This window comes from Strigops habroptila, chromosome 1 (assembly GCF_004027225.2).
Source record: "Strigops habroptila isolate Jane chromosome 1, bStrHab1.2.pri, whole genome shotgun sequence".
Lineage (NCBI taxonomy): Eukaryota > Metazoa > Chordata > Aves > Psittaciformes > Psittacidae > Strigops > Strigops habroptila.
This window is the reverse complement of record NC_044277.2, coordinates 18,153,928-18,180,395: the sequence shown is the minus strand read 5'-3', so window position 1 is coordinate 18,180,395 and position 26,468 is coordinate 18,153,928. Positions and strand designations below refer to the sequence as shown.

The 26,468-nt window shown below is 41.7% G+C and overlaps 1 protein-coding gene across 1 annotated transcript in view; it reads right to left on the bottom strand.

Annotated features, from left to right (window-relative positions):
• RSPO2 (R-spondin 2) overlaps positions 1-26,154 on the bottom strand; it is a 113,021-nt gene extending 86,867 nt beyond the window's left edge. Inside the window, exon 1 of the mRNA XM_030508172.1 lies at positions 25,442-26,154. Within this exon, the coding sequence (XP_030364032.1) occupies positions 25,442-25,535 (94 nt within the window). The 5' untranslated portion in view covers positions 25,536-26,154. The remainder of the gene's footprint in view (positions 1-25,441) is intronic.
• Positions 26,155-26,468: the final 314 nt, after the last annotated feature.

Sequence of the window (26,468 nt, the reverse complement as noted above, 5' to 3'; positions counted from 1 at the left end):
CAGCACACATGTAGGGTCACTGGGCTGGGAAACACAAGTGTAAGTGCTACTTTGGAGGGTGGGCCGGCAAAGGACGAGGCGAGGATCAAGACCACTAACATAATGTGGCCCTAGGCTGGCTAGCTACCCATTAGTACCTAAGCTCTAGTTTCTTAAAAATTATATATAGAGCTGTTTTATTTAAATGTTTAGCCATGAAACAACTTTTAAGGACTAGTTATTAACATTCCTATATAAAAACTTCTCCCTGATGCAGGAAGACTGCATTCCATATCCTATATATATCTACTCTTTTAGTCTTTATTCTGGAAGGGCATAAGCTAAGGCATGCATTGAAACAATTGTTTGGAAATGCAAGTGATGTACTTGAAAAGCTGCTGGTTGTTCAAAATAAGTTTTTCCTCAAGAGCAGGGATATTGCGTTTCAGTTTTCAGGAATTTAAAGGGACAATACAACCAACTGGTGCCTGATTATCACTGATGCCTGCAACAATATAAACCATAATGCTGTTGGCTTGATTCCATTAATGAATTAATCTTTGTCAGAAGAGTGTCTATAAAGAAGGTTCTTAAAAGACCCCAAGGACATTATAGCACTGATGGTTTACCATTATGTGGTATAACAAAGTTTTACTCAACCAGTTCTAAAAGCAGACATATGGAGTCCATTAAACCCCTCTCTTTTTTGTGGTGTAATTCTGAATGGATGTATTATGCTACTTATTTAAAATATGGATTGTAACTTCCACCACCAATTAATAAGTTCTATACATTGCATGCAATTTATAAGATGCACAAGCTTTGTTATCAGCACCTAAAACTGAAACAGTGTCAAGAACTGTATTCCAGCAAACTGTAACAAATAGATTAATATGATGAGAGATTAATAACTTTGACGCTAATTAAACCAGGGACACACAGTTTAGCTGTTGTTGAAGTCAATGAAAAGGTGCTTCTTCTGTTAATCTCCTCATACTTTGAATGGATTGTCTTTTTTTTAATGTATACATTGCTATCCTCTGTCACACATGCATAACCATACAAAACCACAATATTCTCAAGTAAGGAATTTACATTTAATTCTATAAACAAATGTTTAAGAAAGAATCCCACACATGCAACTAATCAGCTCAGCTGATCTCCATTCCACAATAAAAACTGCCTTCACCATTCTTTCCCTTGCTGCCACATTTTGCCCTGTTACATCAGCATCATCTTTTCCCACCTTACTTTATTCATGTTCTTTTGGACTTCCTGATCAAAGCAGTTTGGCCTTAGTCTTACATGTGGGTCCTGAATTCAGCGGAGTTCATTACAAACCTACAAAAACCCCTTCCATATACCTTACTTTAAGATCAGGGCTGCAATAAAAGATCCAAAGAGGCATGGACCAGGGTGCACACTCAAGGGTTCAAGGGACTATCTTCTTGCAAAGCATCCTACCCAAATAACAAACAGCAAAGAAGTAAAGCTTAAGGGATATTTAGAAAAATATAGGTACACTGCATTTGCACACATACTTATGCATATACGGATTGTCACTTCACAGCAGGGACTAACTGAAAGAAAACAACACAGGAAAGCTCATTTATCTTTACTCATCCCTCTTTGCTGGGAAATGCAGTTAAAATACAAAAAAACACCAGGTTAAATAAACTTCTCAAGTAGTTAAACAGAAAGATTTTCAAAGACATAGATGTGAGTAAAGGAACTTCCTTCTCTTACTGAAAACTTCAAATTTTCAAGTCCATATGACCAGCACATTCAGGTTAACATAATAACAGCTAGTAAAAAAAAAAAAAAAAAAAAAAAAAAAAATAAAAGGGAGGAAAAAAAAAAGTGAGCTTTTGCCATGAGTTCTAAGGGAGTCTGGGAGTCTACAAATACAATATATCACACTCACGCTGGCCATTAGGAGTAAATACAGTGAAGAAAATCAGAAGGAAGAAAGTGGCATCCATTTGAGGCTTCTCACATGCCAGCCTTCAGCCTATGTAGTGTTACACAGCCATAAAGTCGAGGATATACCAGGTTCTTTGTTGAGCAGACCTGTGTCTTACTAAGCCCATCATAGGCTTGGTTCAGCTCAGGAGACAAAGAGGAGATGATCGTATCCTGGAAGATGTTGGCAGTTAATACTTATCAGCACCTGTTATATATTACAAAGCTGAAGCTAGACTTAGGTGAATGTAAGGTTCCCAATTAAATGCTTTAATCAAGAAGATTACTATCACCTGCAACTTTACAGCAACACCATTGCAGCTTTTTCATTCCTATTTTGGCCTCCTGGGTTTTATTCTGAATGGGAAAGAAAATCATCCCTGTGTGAACCCAAGAAAAGACTTTTCCTTTGAAAACTAGCTTTTACACTTATTTCCTTTCTGCAGTTATAAAACCCTGAATAATTCAAACAGCAATCATATAACCAAAAATTAACAAGCAAATATAACACAGCAAGTGTTCTCAGATGAGTCACTGTACTCTTTATATTCTTGATTTGTTGGCTTCTTTGCCAAGCAATCATCAACTAATTACTGGACTAACTATAGCACACCAAAATCATTGCATCTATCCAGACATGGCTGTTGTGGGAAAGAAAAAGATTTCTCAATTCCTATTAGAGTTAAAATTAAAGTGCACATAATGATAGTTTTCAAGAGATCTCATAGCAGCTTTGCTTCAGCTATTCACAATTTTTCATATCAGTATGTCCTTTATGTTTTTGAGAGGGCTGCACAGCCATATTATCTACCACCACAGCCCTACCTTCAGGGTACCTTCCCAGGTCTTGGAATACTTTTCAGCAGATTTGGGCTCCTCAGTTCAACATCTGTAAAATTCCAGCAGATCAGGTAACATTACAAAAACAGAAGATCTTTCTACAGAACACAGGGTGTAATTTTTTTTCACTGTTGCTCTTACATCACACACACACACAGAGTGAACAAGGAGTAATATCAACTACTACTGCAGAAGGGTTTACTGGTCTTTTAACCAACATGAAAGTCAACACAGTGGACCAGAGTTGCCCACTGTACAACGCCTTGGGATTCACAATACATGGTTCATAGCAAGGGCTATGTTTCTGGAGTGCCCTCCACTGCATCAGCAACCTCTTAAAATCATCATTGTATCCACAGAGAAATGCATGTCTCCCTACTGACAGTTGTTCTAATGGCAAAGTACTTGCCAAAAGAGGACTGGCTTTTGTTCAAAGAAAACAATGCAACATGGACAACAGGCAGACAAGCTGTAACAGCAGCTTCTTAAAGTAGCAGTAAAAAAAATAAAGAAAACTAAACAATTTTTTCTGAGGGATCTCTTTTTTTTAAGGAACTGTTAAGAGGAATGGCTACTACTGTTACAGATACAGGTACCACTGCTGGTAGATATTAAGTTTCCAATTATTCGTTATAACACAGCTGAGAGCGATTAGACAGTTTACAGATGACTGCTAGGAGCCCAGTGCACATTATGTGGGCCATCAGGTCCTGCAGCCTAAACACAATTCTTGATTTAATGGATAAATGAATTTTGCTAAACCACTTCAAATACAGGAATGTTTTCTGAATCTGTGCACAGGCTGTTAGTGTATTTCCCTGAAGTCTCATTCCAAACAGATCACAACACACTTGGCCGGACCCAATAAAAACTGCACCCCAAATTCCCATACCAATGAATTCGGTGCTATTTTCTATGGCTGCTTGTAAGCTTCTACACTGACATCTTGGTTAGCAATTTTTTTGCTTTTTACTAAATGACACTTTCTATGAAAGTTGACTGCTTTCCATGAAAAAGATTTTTTTTTTTCCCCCTATTTCTCTGCCTAACTTCTGCCACCAGTTTCCACCAACCACACTGGTTCCTTTGCTCTTTTTTCCACACTAGCATCTCTGTGCTGTGGGAGCAACAATCTCAGTCCTAAAGGAAAGGTCTGAGATGTAAAAAAAGGACGAAGTAAGGCTATAAATTGTCTTTCACTGCATCTTTTACTGCTTAGTTGCCAGTGTTGTGGAACTTGACTTGTTCTTACATATGCCCTTACTGAAGGTCTGAAATTTCTGCTATGCTGTCTGTAAGAAGAGAAAGGAAGTAATATTGCAGCACACTAATGCAATATCAGAATTTTGCAGCTTTACTAGATAATTAAGTAAGCATTAATTAGGTGATCTCAAAAGAATGTCTCTTCATTTATAAAGTGACTGTCCTTTCACTTACACAAATGTATTGAAAGTCTTCTAACTGGGAAGCCAATGCACTGAAATATCTTCAGGACAAACTCAAACGGGAAGAATGTTAAACTTTAGAGAAACAACAAAACAAAACAAAATGTGGTGACTTTCAATATAAACACTGTAAAACTCTACAGTACACAGTGGGTCCCTTTCTGGAATTAGAAACCTCAAAAATGTTTGAAATATCACATATAGTGAAGGCCTTTGATCAATATTCTGCCCTTCACAAATTTCAACCAGAAGTCTAATACCTTGACAAACCAAAATACTGCATGGGAAAAATAAAACTGTATTCAAAGATTTCAAGCTTCCTTTCCACATGCATGCTCCCACAGATGAGCTACAGGTAAGATACACAGCCTATTCGCTAGAGCATACTTTCCAGTTTGGAAGTCCATTTTCCCCAGTGAGTAGCATCAACTAATTAACTGAATGTATGGCCACTGAGAACATTATGATCATCAGTTCTAAGATTCTCGTAGTACATATTATGGTATCAATAGGAATTTATTCTTTCCCACTTCTTAAGTGGTGAGTAACTCTCAGATTAAATGTGGGAACGAAAAGCAGTGCCAAATTAGAAACGAAACAAAACAAAACAAAAAAAAACCAGTAAAATAGAAGAGCTTGGACTTACTGCTTCATTAACTAGATGATTATTATTATTATTATCATTATTATTATTATTCCCAAAGTAAAAATTTAACCATTTGGATAATTAAGGAGTCTTTTTATTCCATAACACTTATTGAAGAACTCTTCATGCATTCTTTAAGTTGTCTTGTTTCTGGATTCAATGAAAAGTACTGAGCTGAAGGTAATAAAGCTACTAGCCCTATCTATTTAAGCTATGTCCAGCAAGATGTGATAGGCATCAATGTATAATATCAAACAGTTGACATTTCTTAAGTCTTTTTGCTCTTAACCCCAAAATAAACCAACAGCAGGTGAACCTTGTCAACAATTTGCTAGTTGCTTAGTAGATTCTGACTACCATGTTCTAGAATGCATATTATATATCTGGTTGGCATTAAAGTGCATAATGAAGAACATATTTATATCCTGTATTTTTCCAATCTCATTCACTATATTACAGGATTAATGGACGTAAAGTTCATATCAGGAGCCAAATTGTTCTAATAAAATCTGAAGCATTTATCTCCTGAGAGGCTGGAAATGACACTGATTGTTTATTGGAAAGTCTGAAACAAAACTAACAAAGGAGTACATTACTTAATCTCATTCATGCCCATAAGATTTTACATGCTAATACTATGCTGAGTAAATAAAATTCATGAGTCTAAAGGAAATCCTATTCTCTTATTTTTATTGGGCATTAGTAACAAACTTGGCCCTGTACTGGAAACAGCCTATTTTCCAGCTCACCTCAACTACTTCTAAGGTACCTAAGCCCTCATTATAATCTACATAAAGCATGTACTGGGCAAATAAGCAAAGGAACACACTCCTACCAGGTCCCAGGAAAAGCACTGGATAAGAAAAGTTCATTCACAGACATATCCAACTGTCACAACATCTCCTTGGTACTGGTGAACCAATAGTGATATTCTCATGCCACTTAAATCAATGGAATATGAGCCATTCATTTCATGGGGACAGAACTCTCCCTTTATCTTTGCCCTGAAAAACTTACAAAGCAGTTTAAATAAATGGAAGCAAACAACTCTAAAGTCCAAGCATGAGGTTTGACCATCATGTTGTTTAAGAAGAAAGCTTCCAAAGAGCATGTGGGATGAAGGCACTAAAAACCAAAGATAAAGGATACTAAGGAACAAGTCTTCCCAATTATAAACATCAGAACAAAAAGGGTTTGTAGCAGAGTGAAAGCAGAAACAGACAACTAGATCACAAAATCATACAATGGTTTGTGCTGGAAGGGACCTTAGTTCCAACATGTAGTTCCAAAGCCCCTGCCATGGGAAGGGACACCTTCCACTAGACCAGGTTGCTCAAAGACCTGTCCAACCTGGCCTGGAACACTGCCAGGGATGCGGCAGCTACAGCTTCTCTGGGCAACCTGTTCCGGTGTCTCACCACCCTCATAGTGAAGAGCTTCTTCCTAATATCCAATATAAATCTACCCTCTTCCAGTTTAAAGCCATTCCCCCTTATCCTATGCCTTCACGCTCTTGTAAAAAGTCCCTCTCCAGATTTCTTGTAGGTACTGGAAGGCTGCCATCAGGCCTCCCCAGAGCCTTCTCTTCCCCAGGCTGAACAACCCCAACTCTCATTTTTTCTACATAGCAGAAGTGCTCCAGCCCTCTGTCCACCTTTGTAGCCTCCTCTGGACTCGCTCCAACAGATGCACCTCCCTCTTCTGCTGGGGGCCCCAGGGCTGAAAACAGTACTGCAGATGTACATGAGCGGAGTAAAAGAGAAGAATCACCTCACTTGACCTACTGGCTACACTTCTTTTGATGCAGCCCAGCATATGATTGGCTTTCTGGGCTGCAAGTGCACAATGAAGCCGGCTCATGTTGAGCTTCTCCGCAACCAACATCTCCAAGTCCTTCTCCTCAGGATTGCTCTCAATCTATTCTCCACCCAGCCTGTGTTTGTGCTTGGCACTTCACCTTGTTGAACTTCATGAGGTTCACATTGACCCATCCCTCAAGCCTGCAAGGTCCCTCTTTATGGCATCCCTTCCCTCCAGCATGTCAACCACACCACGTAACTTTGTGTCATCACCAAACTTGCTGAGGGTGCACTCAATCCCACTGTCCATGTCACTGACAAAGATGTTAAACAGTGCCAGTCCCAATACCAACCCCTGAGGAACACCACTCAACGACCTCCACTTGGACATCAAGCTGTTGACCACAACTCTGAGTGCAACTATCCAACCAATTTCTTATCCATTGAGTGGTCCATCTGTCAAATCCATGCCCCTCCATTTAGAGACAAGGATATTGTACAGGACAGTGTCAATTGCTTTGCACAAGACCAGGTAGATGACGTCACTTGCTTTTGTCTACCTACCGATGCTGTAACCCCATTGTAGAAGGTTACCATATTTACCCTTTAGTGAAGCCATGTTGGCTATAACCAACCACCTCTGTATTTTCCATGGGCCTTAGCATAGTTTCCAGGAGGATCTGCTCCATGATCTTGCCAGGCCCAGAGGTGAGACTGACTGGCATGTAGTTCCCCAGGTCTTCCTTTTTCCCATTCTAATAATGGGGTTATTTTTCCCCTCTTCCAGCCAGTGGGAACTTCACCAGACTACCACAATTTCTCAAATATGATGGATAGTGGCTTAGCCATTTCATCTGCCAGTTTCCTCAGGACCCATGGATGCATCTCATCAGGTCCCATGGCCTTGTGCACCTTCAGGTTCCCTAGATATTCTTGTACCTGAGCTTCTCCTATAGCAGACAGTTCTTCATTGTCCCAGTTCCTGCGTTTGCCCTCTGTGACTTAGGTATTTGCTGGTGAAGATCAAGGCAAATAAGTCATTGAGTACCTCAGTCTTCTCCATATCCAGGTAACCAGGTCTCCTGTTTCCTTCTGGAGAGGGACCACATTCCCCAGTAGCCCCTCTGTGCTGGTGAGAACAACATCCAGCACAGCACCTCTCTTCATTGGCTCGTCTATCACTTGGAGAAAGAACGCACCAATGAATTCACACCTTCACACCCTCCTTGTCTCCCCTGCCTGTCCTTCGTGAAGAGCCTTTATCCTTCCATTCCAAGCCTACAATTACAGTAGCCATTCCACCACACCTCTGTGATGCCAATAAGATGATAGCCCTGCAGGCACGCACACATCTCTAACACTTCTTGTTTACTCCCCATACTACATGCATTTACATAGAGGCATTTAAGCTGGGCCCCTGATGAAGACAATGTATTGGTTGGAGTGTCAGGAATTCTTTTATGCTGCTCTTCAACTGCTCCTCTGCTGACCTGCGATCCCTCTCCAGGCTCTGGGCATCTCTTTCTGGCAGTGGTATCAAACTGGTAGGAGTGGGATAGATTGAGGTCCCCCTCCCCCAGCAACTTTCATTTAAAGCCCTCTTCACCAGCTTGGCATCCTGTTTGTGATGACAGGTGTCACCTTAGTAACTCTTTCCAATTTACATTGCTGCTGTGAGCAACTTTCTGTTGTGCATAATGAAGAACATATTTACATCCTGTATTTTTCCAAATCTTATTCACTATATTGCAGGATTAATAGGCCTACCCAGGCAAGAGAATTGAATTTATGTCTTCTAAGAGATGTGTAGAGTCTTCAGCATTGTAGTGCTGTTACGAGTCTATGCCAGGAGCAACTGTGTAGTCCCATTTTCCAGATGAAGGTGGAGACAGGAGGCTGACTGAACAACTTCACCACAGTCACACAGGTTGAGAGCCAAGAAGTGAAAATATATTTTCTGTACCCTGAGACCCTGTACTCTTTATCATTGCAGATATCCTGTTATAAATCTTTAGTACAGCTTTACATCCTGTATGTATTTAGAATATTCAAAACATCCACCAAATCTTCTGTCATCTTTCCTGTTGTCAGCCCAAGGCATCAGAGTTTGAGACATCAAACAATGATAATGGACCAGACTTAGAAACCTTGAACTAGAACAGACGGATCATATTTGCTGTTCAAATATATGTAGGTTATCTCCTCATCTTGCAGAAATACCATTAAAATGGAATTAAAATGAAGTAGCTTCTGTATTTCAGATCCATTTAAATCACAGCAGGCTGGGTCTCACCCAGAAAGAATGACGCTTAATGGCTGAATGCTTTTTTGAATCCAAATCAGAATTCCCTCATAAAGAAGATAAAAAATAAAAATGTATTACATTTACCTGCACTCTGGGTGCTTAGTATCCAGCACATTTCAAGCAGGGATTAAAATCAGTATTTGGCGAGGGGCTATTCATTTCTTTATTCTGTGGGAATGCAAATACAGTCTTAAGAAAAAAAAAAAGTCATATGTTCATAAAAATCTAAAAGCCACTTGGTATACATTACATAGATTAGATTTGTAATGTGAATAATAAGAGACTAAAATTAAAAGAAAGATACTGGCAACTCCAAGGAAGTAAAGACAAATATACTATGTACTTTAATATTCTTAATATAAGAAATACACATTTCTTAATTTTGAGAATGCCTTGAATTTTTAAAGCTATGTTTCCATTTTCAGATAAATTCAAGTCAGTAAGGTGTTCAGCTAAGTATCTCTAAATGCAAGCCTCCTTGAAACATCTTCATTTTACAGCCCAAGTCTGAGTTGCCTCAAGCCTCGTCATTTTCAAAATCTAATAATATAATTATGTTATTTTGGTGTGAAATAAAACATAATTTGGGGGTTTTAATGAATATTTAAGTTGTTCTTAAGGCACTTAAGTCAGCCTATTGAAGAGCTCCATCCTGTGTATCTGAAAATTAATAAAATATGTCAGGATAAAACCACATTTAAATACTTTTTCAGACACATGTTGTAATGAAAAAAACAGCAGTAATTTCTGCACACTACAGAGCAGTGATGCAGTCACACAGGTTTTGCTGTCTCATCTCTGACAGACGTGAGAACACAGAAGACTTCCCTATCAGATAGTGCCAGTATCTTCTAAGTCTCTTAGATCACTGTCATGGATGTGACATGCAAGTGTGTGCTCAGTCAACAAACTTGGAGGCAGGAAACTTATTTATGTGCTTATTACCCTTCATAATAACCATATACATGCCTAGAGATCAACACTCTAGGACCTCTCAAGCATACAAGTCACTGATATAAATTGTGCTGTCATAGTGCAGAGGTGAAAGACTTCACAGAAGTGAAAGAAAGACTTGCAGTGCCTACTTCAGCTGTGAGTGCTCAAGATTTGTAAGAAAAAGAGAGGAAAACCTTCTTTGCAGACACAAATGCAGAAATCCATAATGGGGGTGGTGGGGTAGAAGAATCTGGTTTTAAACATACTGACCAGCTCTGTTGGTAAGAGAACCAGGCACCTTGGATTCAAATTTCATGCTCTCACCACAAAACCACAATCCCTGCAGAGCATTTAAGTAAAGCAGTAAAATGAAACATCAAACAGCAAATGCAGAGCTCTAGGATGTACTTGAATACTATCAAGAGCATTCAGCTAATCCATATTCCTCCTTAGCTCAACATATGTAAACAAAAGAGAAATTATTCCATCCAGTAGAATATCATGGGGATCTCTACATGGTTACTACAAGGAGAGAAGAGATAGTGTTTCTGTTACAAACTAAGCATGAATGACAAAAATCAAGAAACAAATTAACACAGTAACGAGCAATGATGAAAAACAAGTCAACTATGCTTGTGACCAAACAAAACAGTTAATGCTTAGTCACAATTTCATAAGTTAGTGGTGTGAGATGTAAATGCAAAAGAAGGATAACACCAAGTAGTTCTGACATTGAATCATTTCAATACAAGCCTCTTGCAAGTCATGCTATTCCTCCACAGCATGGCATTTCATTGTATGCTTTTTCTCATATCTGCCAGGCTCAACTCTGGGTATTTTTAAGATCGATCAAGCCCAGAAAGGCACATGGTAGGCTGAACCTCACAAAGATCTAAAATCAATTACCATTTTCTGTAGAAACAGAAAATTTGTAATGAAAATTTTACAGGGAAATTGATATACTGAGCAAAAGCATTGGTCACTCCAGCAGCAGGTAGTACTGCTTTCAAGAAGGGTCTGAGAAACCTCTTGGTAGTAAAGGCAAATTCATCTCCACATTAAGAGTACTCCCAGTCTAAGACACTCAAGTCTAAACCTAGAAGCATGATATGAAGCAGTTCCTATGTGTCCTGGTTTTGGCTGGGATAGAGTCCATTTTTTCCCTAGTAGCTGGTGCAGTGCTGTGTTTCAGCTTTAGTCTGAGAACAATGCTGATAACACACCGATATTTTAGTTGTTGCTCAGTAGCACTTACCCTGATCAAGCACTTTTCAGTCTCATGCTCTGCCAGTGAGGAGGGGCACAAGAAGCCAGGGGGGAGCAGAGACAGGACACCTGACCCAAACTAGCCAAAGGGGTATTCCATACCACCGCATGTCATGCCCAGTATATAAACTGGGGAGAGTCACCCCGAAGGGACAGATTGCTGCTTGGGACGGGCTGGGCATTGGTCAGCAGGTGGTGAGCAATCTTTTGCCTTATGGAAGAACTCAGGACTTTATAACCCCAGAGACTCAACTTCTACACATATAAAAGATATCTCTCAATTCAGAGAGGTACATGGGAAAGTATCCTGAGCCCTCCAAAACTCAATCACAAACAGAAGAAAAAATTACTTTCAAAGACATCATCACAATAGGCAGGTTATTAAGAATATGAGGCTGTTGGGTTTGCTAACCCCTCATAATCAGAAAAACAAAGATCATGGTGGATGAAGTACCATTGCTACTAACCATTCCACTGACTCTTCTGGATTTTGAAGTGTCAATGCATGTCTTTTTTGAAGCTGTCCGCATCTAAGGATATGAACTACACGTGTAGCTGTTTACCAGCTAGAGTACGTACACTGAGCTCCCAGCAAGGATAAAGGCAACAAGATGTAGATGAAAAAAAAAAATGTTAAGACTTTAGTAATTAGAAAAAGCCAGCTGCAGCTAATAAGGAGAAGCAATGTTAAACTGGGATTTTAATTTTTTTTTTTTTTTTAAAGCAAAAACACCACTTTACTGCAACTGAGACACAGAAGCCAACTAAGTCACTGGACTCTTTCACTATACAACTTTTAGTAGAAAACTGTGCATGGAAAAACTACTGCAGCTGATCTGGTAGGAACACAAGCCCTAAATGGAGGTCTTCATCCAGGTCAAGCTTTGGCAAATTCTAATCCTTCTCAGGTGACATTACTTGAATTCGACCACATCCAGTTGATCTCTTCAAATATTTTCCTTCCTCTCCTCCTTAAGCCTTCCAGAGTGTGTTTAAGTAGCACAGACTAATGTTATTTTACCCAATGAGCCTCATATTACACCAGGCTCAATATGCAGTAGTTTCACTTAGTGGCTGCTTGGAAAGCTATTAAGAGAAAACAATATGAAACCAAGTCTGTCTTCAGATTCAGGTTTAATAGAGTCACATTTCAACCCTTTTCCAAAAGCTGAAAAAACCCTACACATTGATGCCACTGCTAATGTTACAATAACTGAAATAAAAGTTGGAAGCACCAAGACTTTTTCCAGGAGTCTGATGGAAAGAACTAAAAGTAATGTAAAAGAGTTCTCAATACAGCATTAGCAAAGTGAACTACAGCTCTTAAAAACAGAGAAGTGCCTGACTTTTAGACTTTCCGTAAGATTTGGTAGTAATATTGCATGAGACAACAATATACCAGAGCAAGCTCCACTTCAGAAATATACACTATACCCAAGACAGATTGATATTGGCCCCAGATTTACAGCAAAATGAGTGAGACCAGACTTAGATCTAGTATCTTCATGATTACATTCACAATGCACTCCTTGGTGTTTGAAAATATTTGGAAATTTAAAAAAAAAAAAAAAAAAAGGAAGAAATGGGGTAGCAAGGGACTCATATGATGAAAAATTAGTGATACAGAACCCTATTTTTACAATAACTTTAAATGGCTCAGATCACCCAGACAAACATAGTTTTTTGTCTTCCCTTTGATTTCACCTCTTACCTTTTACTTCCGCTATGCATCACCAGCAGTTTTTGCATGGAAGAATGAAGGAGAGAAGGAAAGTAAGAGGTGGAGCAGGTGCTACTGCAAGACTTCTGCTAGACTGGGAGACTTGTTGAAGGGAAGTGACAGAGCTTGGCAGTCCTGTGTCACCGCTAAATACCAGAAAGCTTCTCGGGGTTGATCTCGGTACTCCAACAACGTTAAGGTGATGGCAACTGCCCATGATTCAGCCGCATATCCCAAGGATTCCTAAAGGGAATGGACTCTCTTTCCTCTCCACAGCTGACTAATACTAAAAGCTAAGCAGGCACAAACTAGGCACCTGACACATTTCTAACTACCTTTCATAGAAAAGTTGAGGTTGGAAGGGACCTCTGGAGGTCATCTGGTCCAATCACACAGTTCAAGCAGGGACACCTAGATGCAGTTGCCCAGGACCATGTCTGAACAGCTTTTGAGTATCTCCAAAGAGGGGAACTCCACAACCTCCATGGCAACCTGTGCCAATGCTTGGTCACCCTCACACTAAAAGAGTGTTTCCTGATGTTCAGAGGGAACCTCCTGTAGTCCAGTCTGTGGTCACTGCTTCTTTTCCTGTCACTGGGCACCACCGAAGAGCCTGGCTTTGTCTTCTTTGTATTCTTTCTTCAGCTACATTGATGAGATCCCCCTTGAGCCTTCTCCAGGCTGAACAGTCCCATCTCTCTCTGCCTTTCCTGACGAGAGATGCTCTAGTCCCTCAGTCTGTGTGACCCTTTGCTGAACTCTACCCCAGTATGTCCATGTGTCTCATACTGTGGAGCCCAGAGATGGACACATTACTCCAAATGTGGCCTCCCCAGTGCTGACTAGAGGGGAAGTATCACCTGCTGGCAACATTGCTCCTAATGCAACCCAGAACACCATTAGCCTTCACTGCAGCAAGGGCACATTGCTGGCTCATGTTCAACATAGCATCCACCACGACGCCCAGGGCCCTTTCCCAGCTGGGTGGTCCCCAGCACATACTGGTGCATGGGGTTGCTCTTTTCCTGGGTGCAGGACTTTGCACTTTTTTTTGAACTTCATGAGGTTCTTTTCAATTTTTTCAGCCTGTTGAGGTCCCCCTGGATGGGATAGGGGGTACTTTCCAGAATACTGCTGGCACGAGATGCAAATAACAAGCCATTTTTAGCAGAGCAGACAATATCCTCCTCTTCCTGCACCCAAAGTAAAGCAAAACTAGATTCCCTTTGACACAATATAGAACTGTCTGTATCGGGTTACAGAGATCATGCAAAAGAGAGAGCATGTGCAGCACAAATACGGGAAGATAACAGGAAAACTGTTGGCTTCCTTGCTGAGGGAGATACAGATGAGGCTCAAGTCTGCTATCTGAAATGAAGGAAATACCCTTTTTGTGTGTGTGCTAGTACGTGTCCTCAACACAGAGGGGATACATAATCCAGTTAACATGGACAACTCTGAGAATCAAAACTGGAGATCAAATACCCAACTTTGTCCCAAACTGTTAATCACCAGGTTATTCTGTGCCTCCTCTTCCTTTCCTACCCTGAGACAGTTTTGCTCACCTGAACCCTTCAGAAGTATTTTTACAACTACACTTCCATACAGCAGTAGAGATACACACTGTGTAGCACTAGGAGGCCTACAGGCTCTGTTCACCTAAATATAAGATTTTGCAGAAGATTCGCTTCCCAGTTTCACAGCAGACGTACTGCACTGAAGCAGTTCCTAGTTTTCAGTTTCTACAACAATCTATATTAAAAAAAAAAAAATAAACCACCAACTCACAAACATAACATGATAAGCTTGAATCATAGTTCACTTTATAGAAAAATATAGCTACTTTAAACACTACAAAGATGTTGGGGATTCTTCTCCTTTTACTTCCCAACTACAGTTACAAGTGTTTCCTAAAACTCAATTCTCCCCTCTTCCTCCCCCCAAAAAACCAACAACTTTGAAGGTCAAAGACAACAAATGAAGTTCAGCAAAATCTGGGACTGAATAAAAGTTATGATAAGCACTTGTAATTCTGCAGTTTCATCAGCTAAAGAGAGAAACTATGACACACTGTCATCTCAGCATCAGTGCAGCCACTGAACTCCAGTATACTGCCATAGTGCTGTGAGAAATACAGTTGGTGTTTCTAGACAGGTGCTTTGGCTTTCAGTTCAATTAGATGCTTCCATTATTAACTCCCATACTGCCATAATATTAACATTTCACACACGCACTGCCTAGCATTTACGTAAAAAGAAGAATTTATTTTCCATTACCATTGCCATTGTCACAGACATGTATTAAGCAAAAGTTTTACATGTGGAAAGACTAGTAATGCAAGTAATCCCTCTGACTCCCTGAAGGTACCCTCTTACCAGGAGGGCAGCCTTTCCTGCACTGAACCATGTCAGGTAGACAACATCAACACAAAACAGGCGATCTGCCCATGTGCCATGAATATTTACAGAACATCTTAAAAATCTTCAAGTTTGCATGCAGGCCAGGTATATTTTTGATGGCCCAAGCAAGGAGCCTAAGTTGAAAAAATGTCCTGTCATTGGCTGTAGCTACAGCAACAGACCACAACAGCAAAGGAACACGACTATCATACTCCAGAATGTGCCTTCCCTCAGATGTCCCTCAGAAAAACAACTTTCCTCACAAGTGACCATTCAACAAAGCAGGGGAGAGAAGACTGACCATTTTGGAGAGGAGGGGAGACTAAATTTAGAAGTAAAACCACCTCCTGAAAATGCTCCTGATTAAAGTATTAGAGCATGTAATTCAATGAGGACAAAGTGTTCTTTGGGTTTAAGTCCCTTGCAAGAGCGAAGCATCTCATATTTGTAAGTATTTTGCAATATTTAGCAATAGCTCTGAGCAAGCTAAAAACAAGTAGCTGCTGTGGTGTTGTGCTGCAAACACAACCTAACACACCTCGGGTGCACTGCAGTGATCCTGTCGAGTCAAAATTACTCTTGCAGAGTCAAAAATGAATCCATGTCATAGAATCATAGAATCGACAAGGTTGGAAAAGACCTTTAAGATCATCAAGTCCAACGGTTACCCCAGGACTGCCAAGTCCACCACTAAACCATGTCACTGAGGGCCTCATCTACACTGTAATCCTTGAAAATCAACCAGCTTTCCTGGATGCCTTTTCTCTCCAGAGCTGTAACCTATGGGATTCTTCCAGGCAGATCCCTAAACAAAGTCTGCTCTTCTGAAGAGCAAGGTGCTTTTTACATTCCTGCTTCCTCTCAGGAAGTTGCACCAGGTTGTCCACTCTTTTCTGGGCTTCTCTTTGATGGTGGTGGCTGATGATGGAAGTTAATTTTATTCAGAAATAAAAATATTTAAGACTTAATCTCCCAGCCCTCGATGGGCTACAATGTCCATCATGTTATTAGCACTCATAGTGTAATGCGAGACCTAAACCAGGTCTGAACTAGCTATAATGAAAGGCCAAAGAACATTTCTGATAGTGGAGGGTAATCCGGGACAGACTCTGCTCTGGCAACCTTAATTCAAAGGTTATTGTCTAAGCAGGCCCAGCATTACTGGGCCTCACCTCAGTTCCGATTCTTAAGTACCATCTGAATATAGATAAAGTGAAATATCATGAAACTTTAATTCCCATTCTAAAGATTTGTAGCTGCATGCTTGCCAGTAGAATATCTAGGGAAGTTGGTATGTTTAAAAATCAAAACATATCATACCCAGCAATTTTTTTAATTGAGTAATCCAAGAAAGAAGCAAGAGCAAATCACTAACACCCATCTTTGCCAAACACAGTTGCTGTTTCAGTGGTTCCTAAGTTGCCCAGCAAGTTTCAGTGTGGATGCGCTGGGTGTTGTCAGCGCTGCTATACATATGCAGATTAATCTGTGCATGCACAACAGCCATCTGTCTGATATGGCTTGATGTGGCTAGTTTGGGGTTTTTTTTGGTATTTTTAAAGGTGGCAACCATACGGCTGAAGAGACCATACATTAGTGCAGAGTATTTATTTGTGCGTAACATATTCCAGCCAGCATTTCAACTTGAAAAAGAAAATAACATGTCTCTTGAGGAAGTTTATATTTTGTTGCACCACTGTAACATCCTAACAAAAATACTGCTGTCCCCTTGCAGTGTAAGGCAGTACAAGTTTCTCCCAATATATAAAAAGGCACAGACATTGTCTTCAATGCTGCACATGATCTACTTGGGATTTAGTGTTCATGCAACTGCCCGGTGATTTTAAAAAAGCATCAATTTAGGCTGTACCTAAAAGCCAACATCACAAACACTATTTATCTTTTAGGTCCCTTCCTCCGCCTCACTACATTTATGTTTGGGTCTGGTTTTCATCAAGATGGAGAAAATCTTGACAATTCTCAAAAAAAAGGCAAAAGTTTCTGTGAGGTAAATTTGAGACTCATACTCCCTAAACCATATGTTCTGGATTATTTTTAGATTTACATTTTTTAAATCCTAGAGAGCAAAAACTATTTTTTTAAAAACAGAAAATCATACTAGAAGGATTTGCATAATGTTGTGGATCTGTGTTAACCATACATCAGATTTGCTATTACCCTCTTCAAATAACATTCATAATTCAATTAGAAGTGTTTATTTTGAAATGTAATTACAGAGTTGCATGCCTCTTCTAAATATTACCTGTAATTACTTACACTTCCCTTGTTACAGTCATACAAGCATCCCAGAAAAACAAAACAACAAAAAAAGAAAGGAATGAGAGCAGATAGATAGCATAAATTCCATTCCCTCATACAAGGACAAAGTCTTATAGATACACCAAGTACTTGGCTCTACTGAAATTTGCATTTCAAAAAGAAATACATAACTGCTTAATTACTAGATGCCAAGATTTGCAAACTGCCCGCTACCAAAAGATATTTCTCCTATTACAATGAAACAAAGAGCATGAACATTTTTTGCACTGCTCACCAGATCTTAACAGGTGGAATCTTAAAAACCTTCCCTTGATCACATAATCAAGGTACCTAAAATGCTAGTTGTTTTTCTGCTTTCCCTAAAAAAATAAAAGAAAATAATCTCTTTCTGCCCCATACTACAATTTTACTCCTTTAAGTCCTTTTGCTCTTCACAGTTTGTATATTCAAGTCCATAAACAAGAAGAAAGGTCAGAAAATTTAATCACCAATCTTTTGCATGCTACTACCTAAAAAGGAATTTTAAGTGATAAGTTTGCACTTAAGCAATAAGCAGTTGCATCAAAATAGAATCAGATTAAAGCAAAACTATATAAACTAATTGGAGTGTTGCATTCAAGACTATTTAGGTACAAACACAAGGATGAGACAGGGTGACCTACACACATCCAGAAAATGCTAGCACCTGCTCCATGATCCATGGTTTGATAGATAAAGGTCAGAAATGTGCATAGCTTCAAAATCAAGGTGCTGAGATGGAGCAATGCCAAAGTAAAGACATACAGTTATGGTCTTAAACCCTTGCAGTCTCAGAGGAATATCTACAGAGGAAAGTATTCTGATACACCACCATTTTAGATGAATTACAGCTGTCACCTCCAGCCGAGGCTCAGAACATCGATTTTTCGCATCAATTAAGTATTTTGCAATAGGATTATATACAAACACCAGCTTTGTGGAACTTCTCCTGCCACCCCAGTGCAGAAGGGTGACATAAGAGTGCCTGACAGACTCATTCTTTCACTCTTGCTTCTCCTGTGTTTGACACTGTGTTGCACCATTTTCTGTCTTTTGGGGGCATACACTGGAGGGACCATCACCCTGATCCCTTTTGACTTCATTTCTCCTCAGGGTTTTGAAAAAGTATTAGTGAAAATGGACAGGACAGTGCATCTCATGTTAACCCTATAAGAGCCAGATGAAGAGAGAATAAAGTGATGCAGCTAGGTTTCAAGTCAGGTTTACAAGCTACACTACTGACCACAGATACACAAATTTCAACAAGTGTGATGGTAAACCCTGGCCAGCAAGTGGCCTTTCTGTATGGAGCTAGCTGGACAAAGTCATCATGCAGATAGCAGAAACGGCCGTATGATCCAAACGTTTCATCTGCCTGATGGAGCTCAGAGAAAAGGTCCCCTTGACACTTCACTTACCAAAGTGTTTTAGTTAGAATCCAGGCATCAAAAAGTCATACCAGAAGCCTATTCCACGCTCTACACCAAAAATTACTTGGGAATAGCTTTAAACTCAACACTACTGTCCCAAAAAGTGACAAGGCTTACTCTGTATGCACCAAGTGGCTTTGCAGCACGCGACTGACACTTTCCAAAGCACTGCATCTGCTAAACAAGTACTACAGAGACAATGAGTATGCAAACCATGGCAGCACCTAATTTTGGTGTCTAAAGCAGCCCACGATGAAAGGATCAAGCTGTTACATTTGTGCATTATCAACAGCCAACATATATGAAGTCATGCTTTTCACTAAGAAAAGGATTAGCAAATACTTGGAGCCTAGACAAATACAGAAAGTTCTCCAACTGTGACTAAACAAAACTTTCAGGTGAAAAGAAAAAGAGAGGGCATGTCTGAGGAATTTAATTTAGTCTTTAAAAAGAATACCTGAAATTAAATGAATCTCCAATACAAGAGAAAGTATCACTTTCAGGGACCTTATCTGTTAAACAGCTGCACCAACACACAATTTTAATATAGGAGACAAGATTGAGTGTGGCGATTCCCTTCTCATTTGGGGCTGATTTCAGCTTATTTCAGGGGGTAACAGTGTAGTTCAGATGTACACATCTTCAATTACAGATAGAGGTAATCAAGTCATCTTACGTTTACTGAGTTTGGGGTATGCTTTATCTTATCAAAGGCAGGCACCTACTGTAGGATGAGTTAAATTGTACCAACAGCTCCATGGACTGTACCAACTAGCGCTACATCAATTATTAAAGAAAATGTAGATATTCAATTGCAAATAATTACACAAATCCCACCCCTGGAGTTTGTAATCAAGGATTCATTTTTGGAAAGATTTTATGGTCAGCTATGTTTCTGAGTTTGCTGTACAGCACTGGGAAAAAAGTTTGCAGCCTGTGATGGTCTGCAGGTTTAACTAGACAGTCCCCTCTAACCTATGGTTAGCTGAGGGGTTTGAGTATTGAAAAATAGCCAGGTGATCAGAAATGAAATGCAGACCTCCATGTGATAGTCAGACTCTTGGCAGAAATAGCAAGAGAAAGAAAAAAAACCAACAAAGAAACAGCTTACAGAAAGACCGTTGTTTATTTCTTTATGCCTTGAGTTTTGATAGTCAACACCTCTTCCACTTTCTAGCTTTTAAATAACATCACATTTTTCATTAAAAGCAGCTTATGTAAACACCACCATGCAAACATACTTTGTCATAGTAATTATGCTGTGTGGTGGCCTGTGTATTGTAAATGACACAATGAAGTGAGAAACTGCATTCTTGCTGTTAGCGTCTTAGCTTCCCTATATTAGTATACAAACTCACTTTTGGTATTTGTCATGCATATTGAGCTGCTCTAGTAACAGACTTCAGCCAAGCCTTGGAAAGCATACACACTCTCCCCTTACCTCCCCTGCCAAAAAAAAACAAAACAAAACAAAACAAAACAAAAAAAAAAACCAAACAAAAAACAAACAAAAAAAAACTCCCACAAAAAGAAAAAAAACCCAACAAAACAAAACCAAAAAACCCAAACACATAAAACATAGGATTAAGCCAAGTTTATCAAGCATACAAACGTAAATTCTTCATCGCAATGTAAATCATCCTGCAGTTTTTAAAACAAAAAGCATATAAGCATGTGGCAGGGGGTTGGAACTAGATCATCTTAAGGTCCTTTCCAACCCAAACCATTCTATGATTTCATAAGCAGACTTTAAGGTCTGACCAGATACATCCACCGCGTCCAGCATCTTAACCCCATGTGACTCGGAATGGAGGCTAAGGGGATGGATACAGGCAAGGGAAAGCATACACACAGCAACATTGTGCCAGCACACGCTCCCCATTTTTAGTTTCCACTATAACAGGCCTTGAGACACCTGTCAGCTGCACACGAGTTGCTCCAGGGTACCCTGCCTGACCTCTGCTTGCTTAAGATCACCACATACATGCCAGGCCCAGAAGGATGTCTTTTAAATATCACAAGCAGCACCAGAAACCTACTTCAGGAAATTGAACCAAGCGCCTAAACTTAAGTGCCTGTTTTCATGGTGAATCCTGCTCTTGGTGTTTTGATCATCTCTTCTGCAAACCTTCACAATCCACTTGAGCATTGATTATCCTCAGTAACTCTGCACCATTACCTAGTTTGGTACTCAGTCACTGACACAGAAGTTTTGACTTCTGCTGGCATTTTAATATAAGAAACTTCCTCAGACTTAAAAGATCATAGAGCACAAGTAGCTAAAAAGTTTAAAAGCTTTTACTTTTCAATGGTTACAATGTTAGCATATTCTTCCTGCTGTAGTAATGGTGTGTATATAAAGAATGTTTAATAACTAACTATCCTAAATAGTAAGGGTACAGAAGCTACCCTCCAAAGCTTTACTACTGATCACAAGTACCTGGGAAACTGCTCCAGAATGTGTTAACATGTCTCAGTTCTTTTACAAGTTCTGTTACAAGTATTTAATGTAACACTTGAGGAAAATATACATCTCAAAGTACAGCTTCCTCATAAGATTTTAAGCCTTATGCCACAGACAAAAAGTTAACTGTCCTCCAAATGCAAAACATGTTCCAAGTTCAAAGAGGATAGAATAGGTAAAATATTTGGATACGGTTGGACAATTGAAAGATATTCTACAAAGAATGATGTTAGGTTTGGGGTTTTTTGAGATCGTAAATTACTCTTTTGGAGGCATTACAGTCCCTATAAAAGCAGATGTGGTATTTACTTCAATCGAGTACTTCCAACATAGGTTCCTTTTCCCTAGTACTCAAATCATCGGTATTTCCCAAAGCCTGACTGCACAATCCAACTGAGACAGTTTCCAAGATTATCACCATCTCAGGGAAGTATCTAGTCAGTCCCCAATATCTGAACAGGTTTTTCTCCTAGTTGAAAATCCATGTAACAGCCTATATATAATTATTATATTAATAACTGGTTTGTGGTCAAGATTCCCATCTTACTTTAAGGTCATACAGATTTCATTGACATAATTTTGATTCCAGCTACTGTGTTCCTCCATACATGCATATGCTGCTACAAATGCCATACACAGAGCTATAACTGAGCTCTAAGAAACACTCAGGGAAATTTTCTTCCCCAGGCACTCCTGCTATTTCCACCTGTGGATATTTCGCCATCGCCACTGTCACATACTATTCACTCATTGTCACAGATAGTACCTCTTTCTTTAAGCACAGCTGAGTGTGAGCATAAAATCATAGAATAGCATCCAGGAGACGAGTATGCACCTTAGCCATTATGACACTCCTTAAACACGAGCTAAATAGACAAGTATTCAACACCCACAGTTTTTCTTTGAGTTCTTGGATACAGGTAACTTCCAGTTTCTCAGTGTGAACGTGCCCCATTCACATCACTCATTATTCCAGAGTTGGTTTGACCAACTCTAGAGAGCCTTATTGGAGGTACTACAGCTGAATCTTCCCACCTATGCAGGCACTTACTGTCATATTCACTTTTTTATTCTCACGGAATTTTGTTAATATCTAGTTTTTGACAGCTATTTACAGTGAACCCTATATACTTTTCCATCTTGTACTGACCGCTAAAGAGAAATCTGAAGGAAAGATAAAATTTTCATTGAAATGAACAAGTGAGTAGGTATCCAAGAGAAATTAAAAAAATCAAGTTGTACAATTAGACAAGAAAGAGAAAGAAGGTGCTTTGATATCAGGTGTGAGGTTACACCACCGACCCTTAAGCTATGTAATCCTTAGATCCATTTTAGAATAGTTTCTGCAGGAAAAGCAAATAATCATAATTACCTGCTCAGGACGGAGACTTACAGAGGGAGAAGTTGCTGGCATGTTTCAAGGGAATCAAGGGTCCGAGCCAGCTAGGCAAAGCAATATTCTAATGAGTTGCAAAAGTAACTAAAAGCAGCAGTGGAATTAGCAGAATCTGTTGACTATAATGCATTTACCAAATAATGTTTAATGAAATAACATTGACTAACAAAACACAAATCAATGCCAGGTAGAAACCACATTCTAAACCTCAATTTTTCCTTCCGCTTCTACTGCGAAGTTGCATGCCTTGGTTTGGGAAAGGGTTGAAGAAGTCTGGGAACATCCCCTCACATTTACTAAATTCTTATTTGCTAGAATATCCTACATCGGCTACAAATCCACTCAAACTCCAATACAGGCTTATATACTTGAAGTTTACTGTACATTTAGCTGCTTTAAAAAAAAAAAAAAAAGTCAGCTACACATGATATTTGCCCACAATTCCACTGAATGCAATCGATTTCTACTGCACGGGAGACTTAATCTATGCCAAAAATTTTATTTCATTAAGAAAATGATATTATGGAGCATCTGAGATCATGTAACAGACAAAAACAGAATGCCAGAGAAATTTTAACTGCCAGTACCCCACAGTGAATGCCTGATTATTTGCAGATGGGATATGGAAAAATTGTGAAATTATTGGAATTTTGGGTCCTGTATGAAAGCATTACTTCAGACTGCATGTGTCATAGCAAATGTCTACTATAATTTGAATACATTCTTAGGTTTTGCTTTCAGTGCTCAGAACTGGCTATGCTTACTTCTTTAGACTTATTACCTGAAAAAGACTGCATTCTTTGAAGCACAAAACAGAACCCTTAGGTGATAGCACAAAACAGCGCCAGTAAGTCAACTGTCAATACTGATGGTATTTATCCAATAACTAAACTAAAACCTAATTTAAATCAATCTCCTTTGGAAAAGCCAACTGTTCAACAAGCACAACAATCGGTCTAAGATCAATCAGCGAACATGAGATCAATTAAAACCAGCTTAAGTTTTTGTAGGAGGACAATTCACACAACTCGAGTTGGATGTCTATTTATTTCAGTACTCCCACAATGCAACCCTTAAGCTCTGTTGTAAAGCAGAAATACCACTATCACCCTCCGCTGTCTAGCCAGCACTCTAAGTAGTTCCACATTTAATTAAAGACACAGTATACCCTTTGTTAGCACAGATAGTCTGGTCACTTTAAAGGACTGCTAGCGTTTTAGCCACACACACGAAAATTAAATTCTGGAAACCATCTGTTTCAAAACCACCAAAACTAAACTGCTTCACAATTTTATTTGTACCTACTCCGAAGGTAACATCTGCATAAAAGTGCAAACTATTGCCTTTTCATACTTTTAGTGCTGTTTGTACCGGCTTAACACAAGAGATGTTAGCTCCTTCCCCTTCCAAATAACTTCACCAAAAGTCCAATTCTTTCAGAAATATGAACTTCTCAGCAGCTGAGCCACCTGATAACCTCAGCTAACTTTAGAAATGGGAAGAGAAAACATGGCCGAGAAAATAATAGGAAAAGGGAAATATTTGGATGATAAAAAAAAAAAAAAATCCTTGAGTTGTACACCACCGCCACCACCTCCACCCCCCCCCCCAAAAAAAAAAAAGTAATAAAAATAAAAGAAAAGAAAGGAAAAAGAAAAGAAGCAGAAAAGACCCCAGACGGCCCTGACAGCTGGGAGAGTTGCAATAACCTTTCTGTCCACATGGGTGCTGTACTGGCACATCTCACCGCTCCGACTCCTGAACTCCGGTAATCCCGACACCAGCATTTTAGGAAAACAGATTAAACCCTAACGCACTGTTTCTCCGTTTTTAACTCAAAAGGATCTGCCCGCTTTAGCCAAAGTTGGCGGCACAGGAACCTCCTGGCGCTGGGAGAGGCGCGGTTCGCTCCACCGCCGCGGCAATCCCGGGCTGAGCCGCCGAGCCCCGCGGGAGCGGCGGGGACGGGACTGGGACCGGGCGGGCAGGGGAGAACCCGCCTTCCTGCCTCGGAAACACAGTCACCCCAAGGATGCTGCACGGGATGCTCTTCAAAGCCCGCCCCACGGACATGAGAGCCTGAGCAGCGCGGGCGAACAGCGAACCTCGGGCCGCCGTGAGCTGCCTTGCGAACTACGACGGCGGGACGGGCCGCTTCCACGGCTCACGGCAGCCGAGGGGCCGGCAGCGCCCTTCCTGCGGCGGGCAGCTCCCAGCGAGATCCCGGTTCGGCCGGCCCCGCGGGGAGGAGGACGCGTCCGAAGGGGTTGGAGTCTCCCACTGCTCGCGGAGCAGCCTTCGCATCGGGAAAGGGTCCACGCTGTTCTGCCCGCTCCGGCCTCCCCAGCGGGAGGGCGGCAGCAGCCCCGCGGAAGGGTCCCCACGCCCACACGGCTCCGCACCTCGGCTCGCCGCCCGCCGTGCCGGCGCGGCGCGGAGCGGGCACAGCTCACCTGCCGGTACCGCCCCGGCGCGGCGGGAGGGGACGGGCACACGCAGTCCGGCTGCCACCGCTGCCCCGGGCGGGTGTCCTGGGAGAACGGCGGCGCTACTCACCTCTCTTGCTGCGTCTCCAGCGGCCGGCTTGGCAGTGGCCGTAATCCATACAGTTCAGGATGATCAGGGCAAAGGAGAAGAGGCGAAACTGCATCCTGGGCCGCGGGGTGGGCAGCCTACTCCGGCGGCAGCGAGGGGAGGCGGGTGCCGGCTGCGTGCGGGGCTGCGAGCAGCCCCGGGCGAGGAGGGGCCGCCAGCCGCGGGGACCGGCAGGAGCTCACACGGCTCTCGCCGCACTTCTCGGGCGCTGCAAACTCGCAGCTTCTTCCAGCATCTCCCCTGCGCCGCAGGGAGGGAGAAGAGGAAAGAGCCTGGCTCCGGTGTTCCCGGTCCTCCCGCTGCTCCGGCTCTCCCCGAGAAACAAAAAGAGAAGCAGCACGCCCGCGGGGCGCGCACAGAGCCCGGAGCGCAGCTGCCCCCGGCACGGCGGTCAGCGGTGCCGCTCAGGCCGGGCTGTCAGCCGCGGCACAGCGCTATTTATCGCGGCGCAGGGCGCACCCCGCCCACACGCGCTCAGGTCGCGGGCACGGCGGGGCGCAGCCGCTCCCCCCCTCACCCGACCTTCCACGGCGCGGCGCCGCCGCCGGGCCCGGGCACCGGCTCCGCGCCACGGGGCAGCCCCCCGCGGGCTCGGCGGGGCGGGCTGCGGCCGCATGCAGGCGGTGTCCGCACCGGCCCCCCGCGGCTCCCGCTCCTCCGGGGCCGCGGTGCCGCGGTCCATTGGTGGTGCTGCCGCCGGGGGACCATCCCCTTTCCCCGCCCGGCCCTAGCGCCGCCCGCTGCCGCGCCCGCGACCCCGCCTCCGCCGGGCCCTAACGCCCGCCCGCCCCGCGCCCCCCGCCCCGGCAGCCGATGAGGCTTTTGCCTCACTCTGCGTGCTGCTCCCGCTCCCGCAAAGCCTCCTCGCCGCTTCCCTGCGCTGCTCGTAGCCTCGGGAAAGCTTGTCCTCCGCACTGCTCTCCCGCGGTTTTTATCCCTTTTTTTTATGATTTTTCTTCCCGCAGTGTTTGGTAATTAACTCTATTTC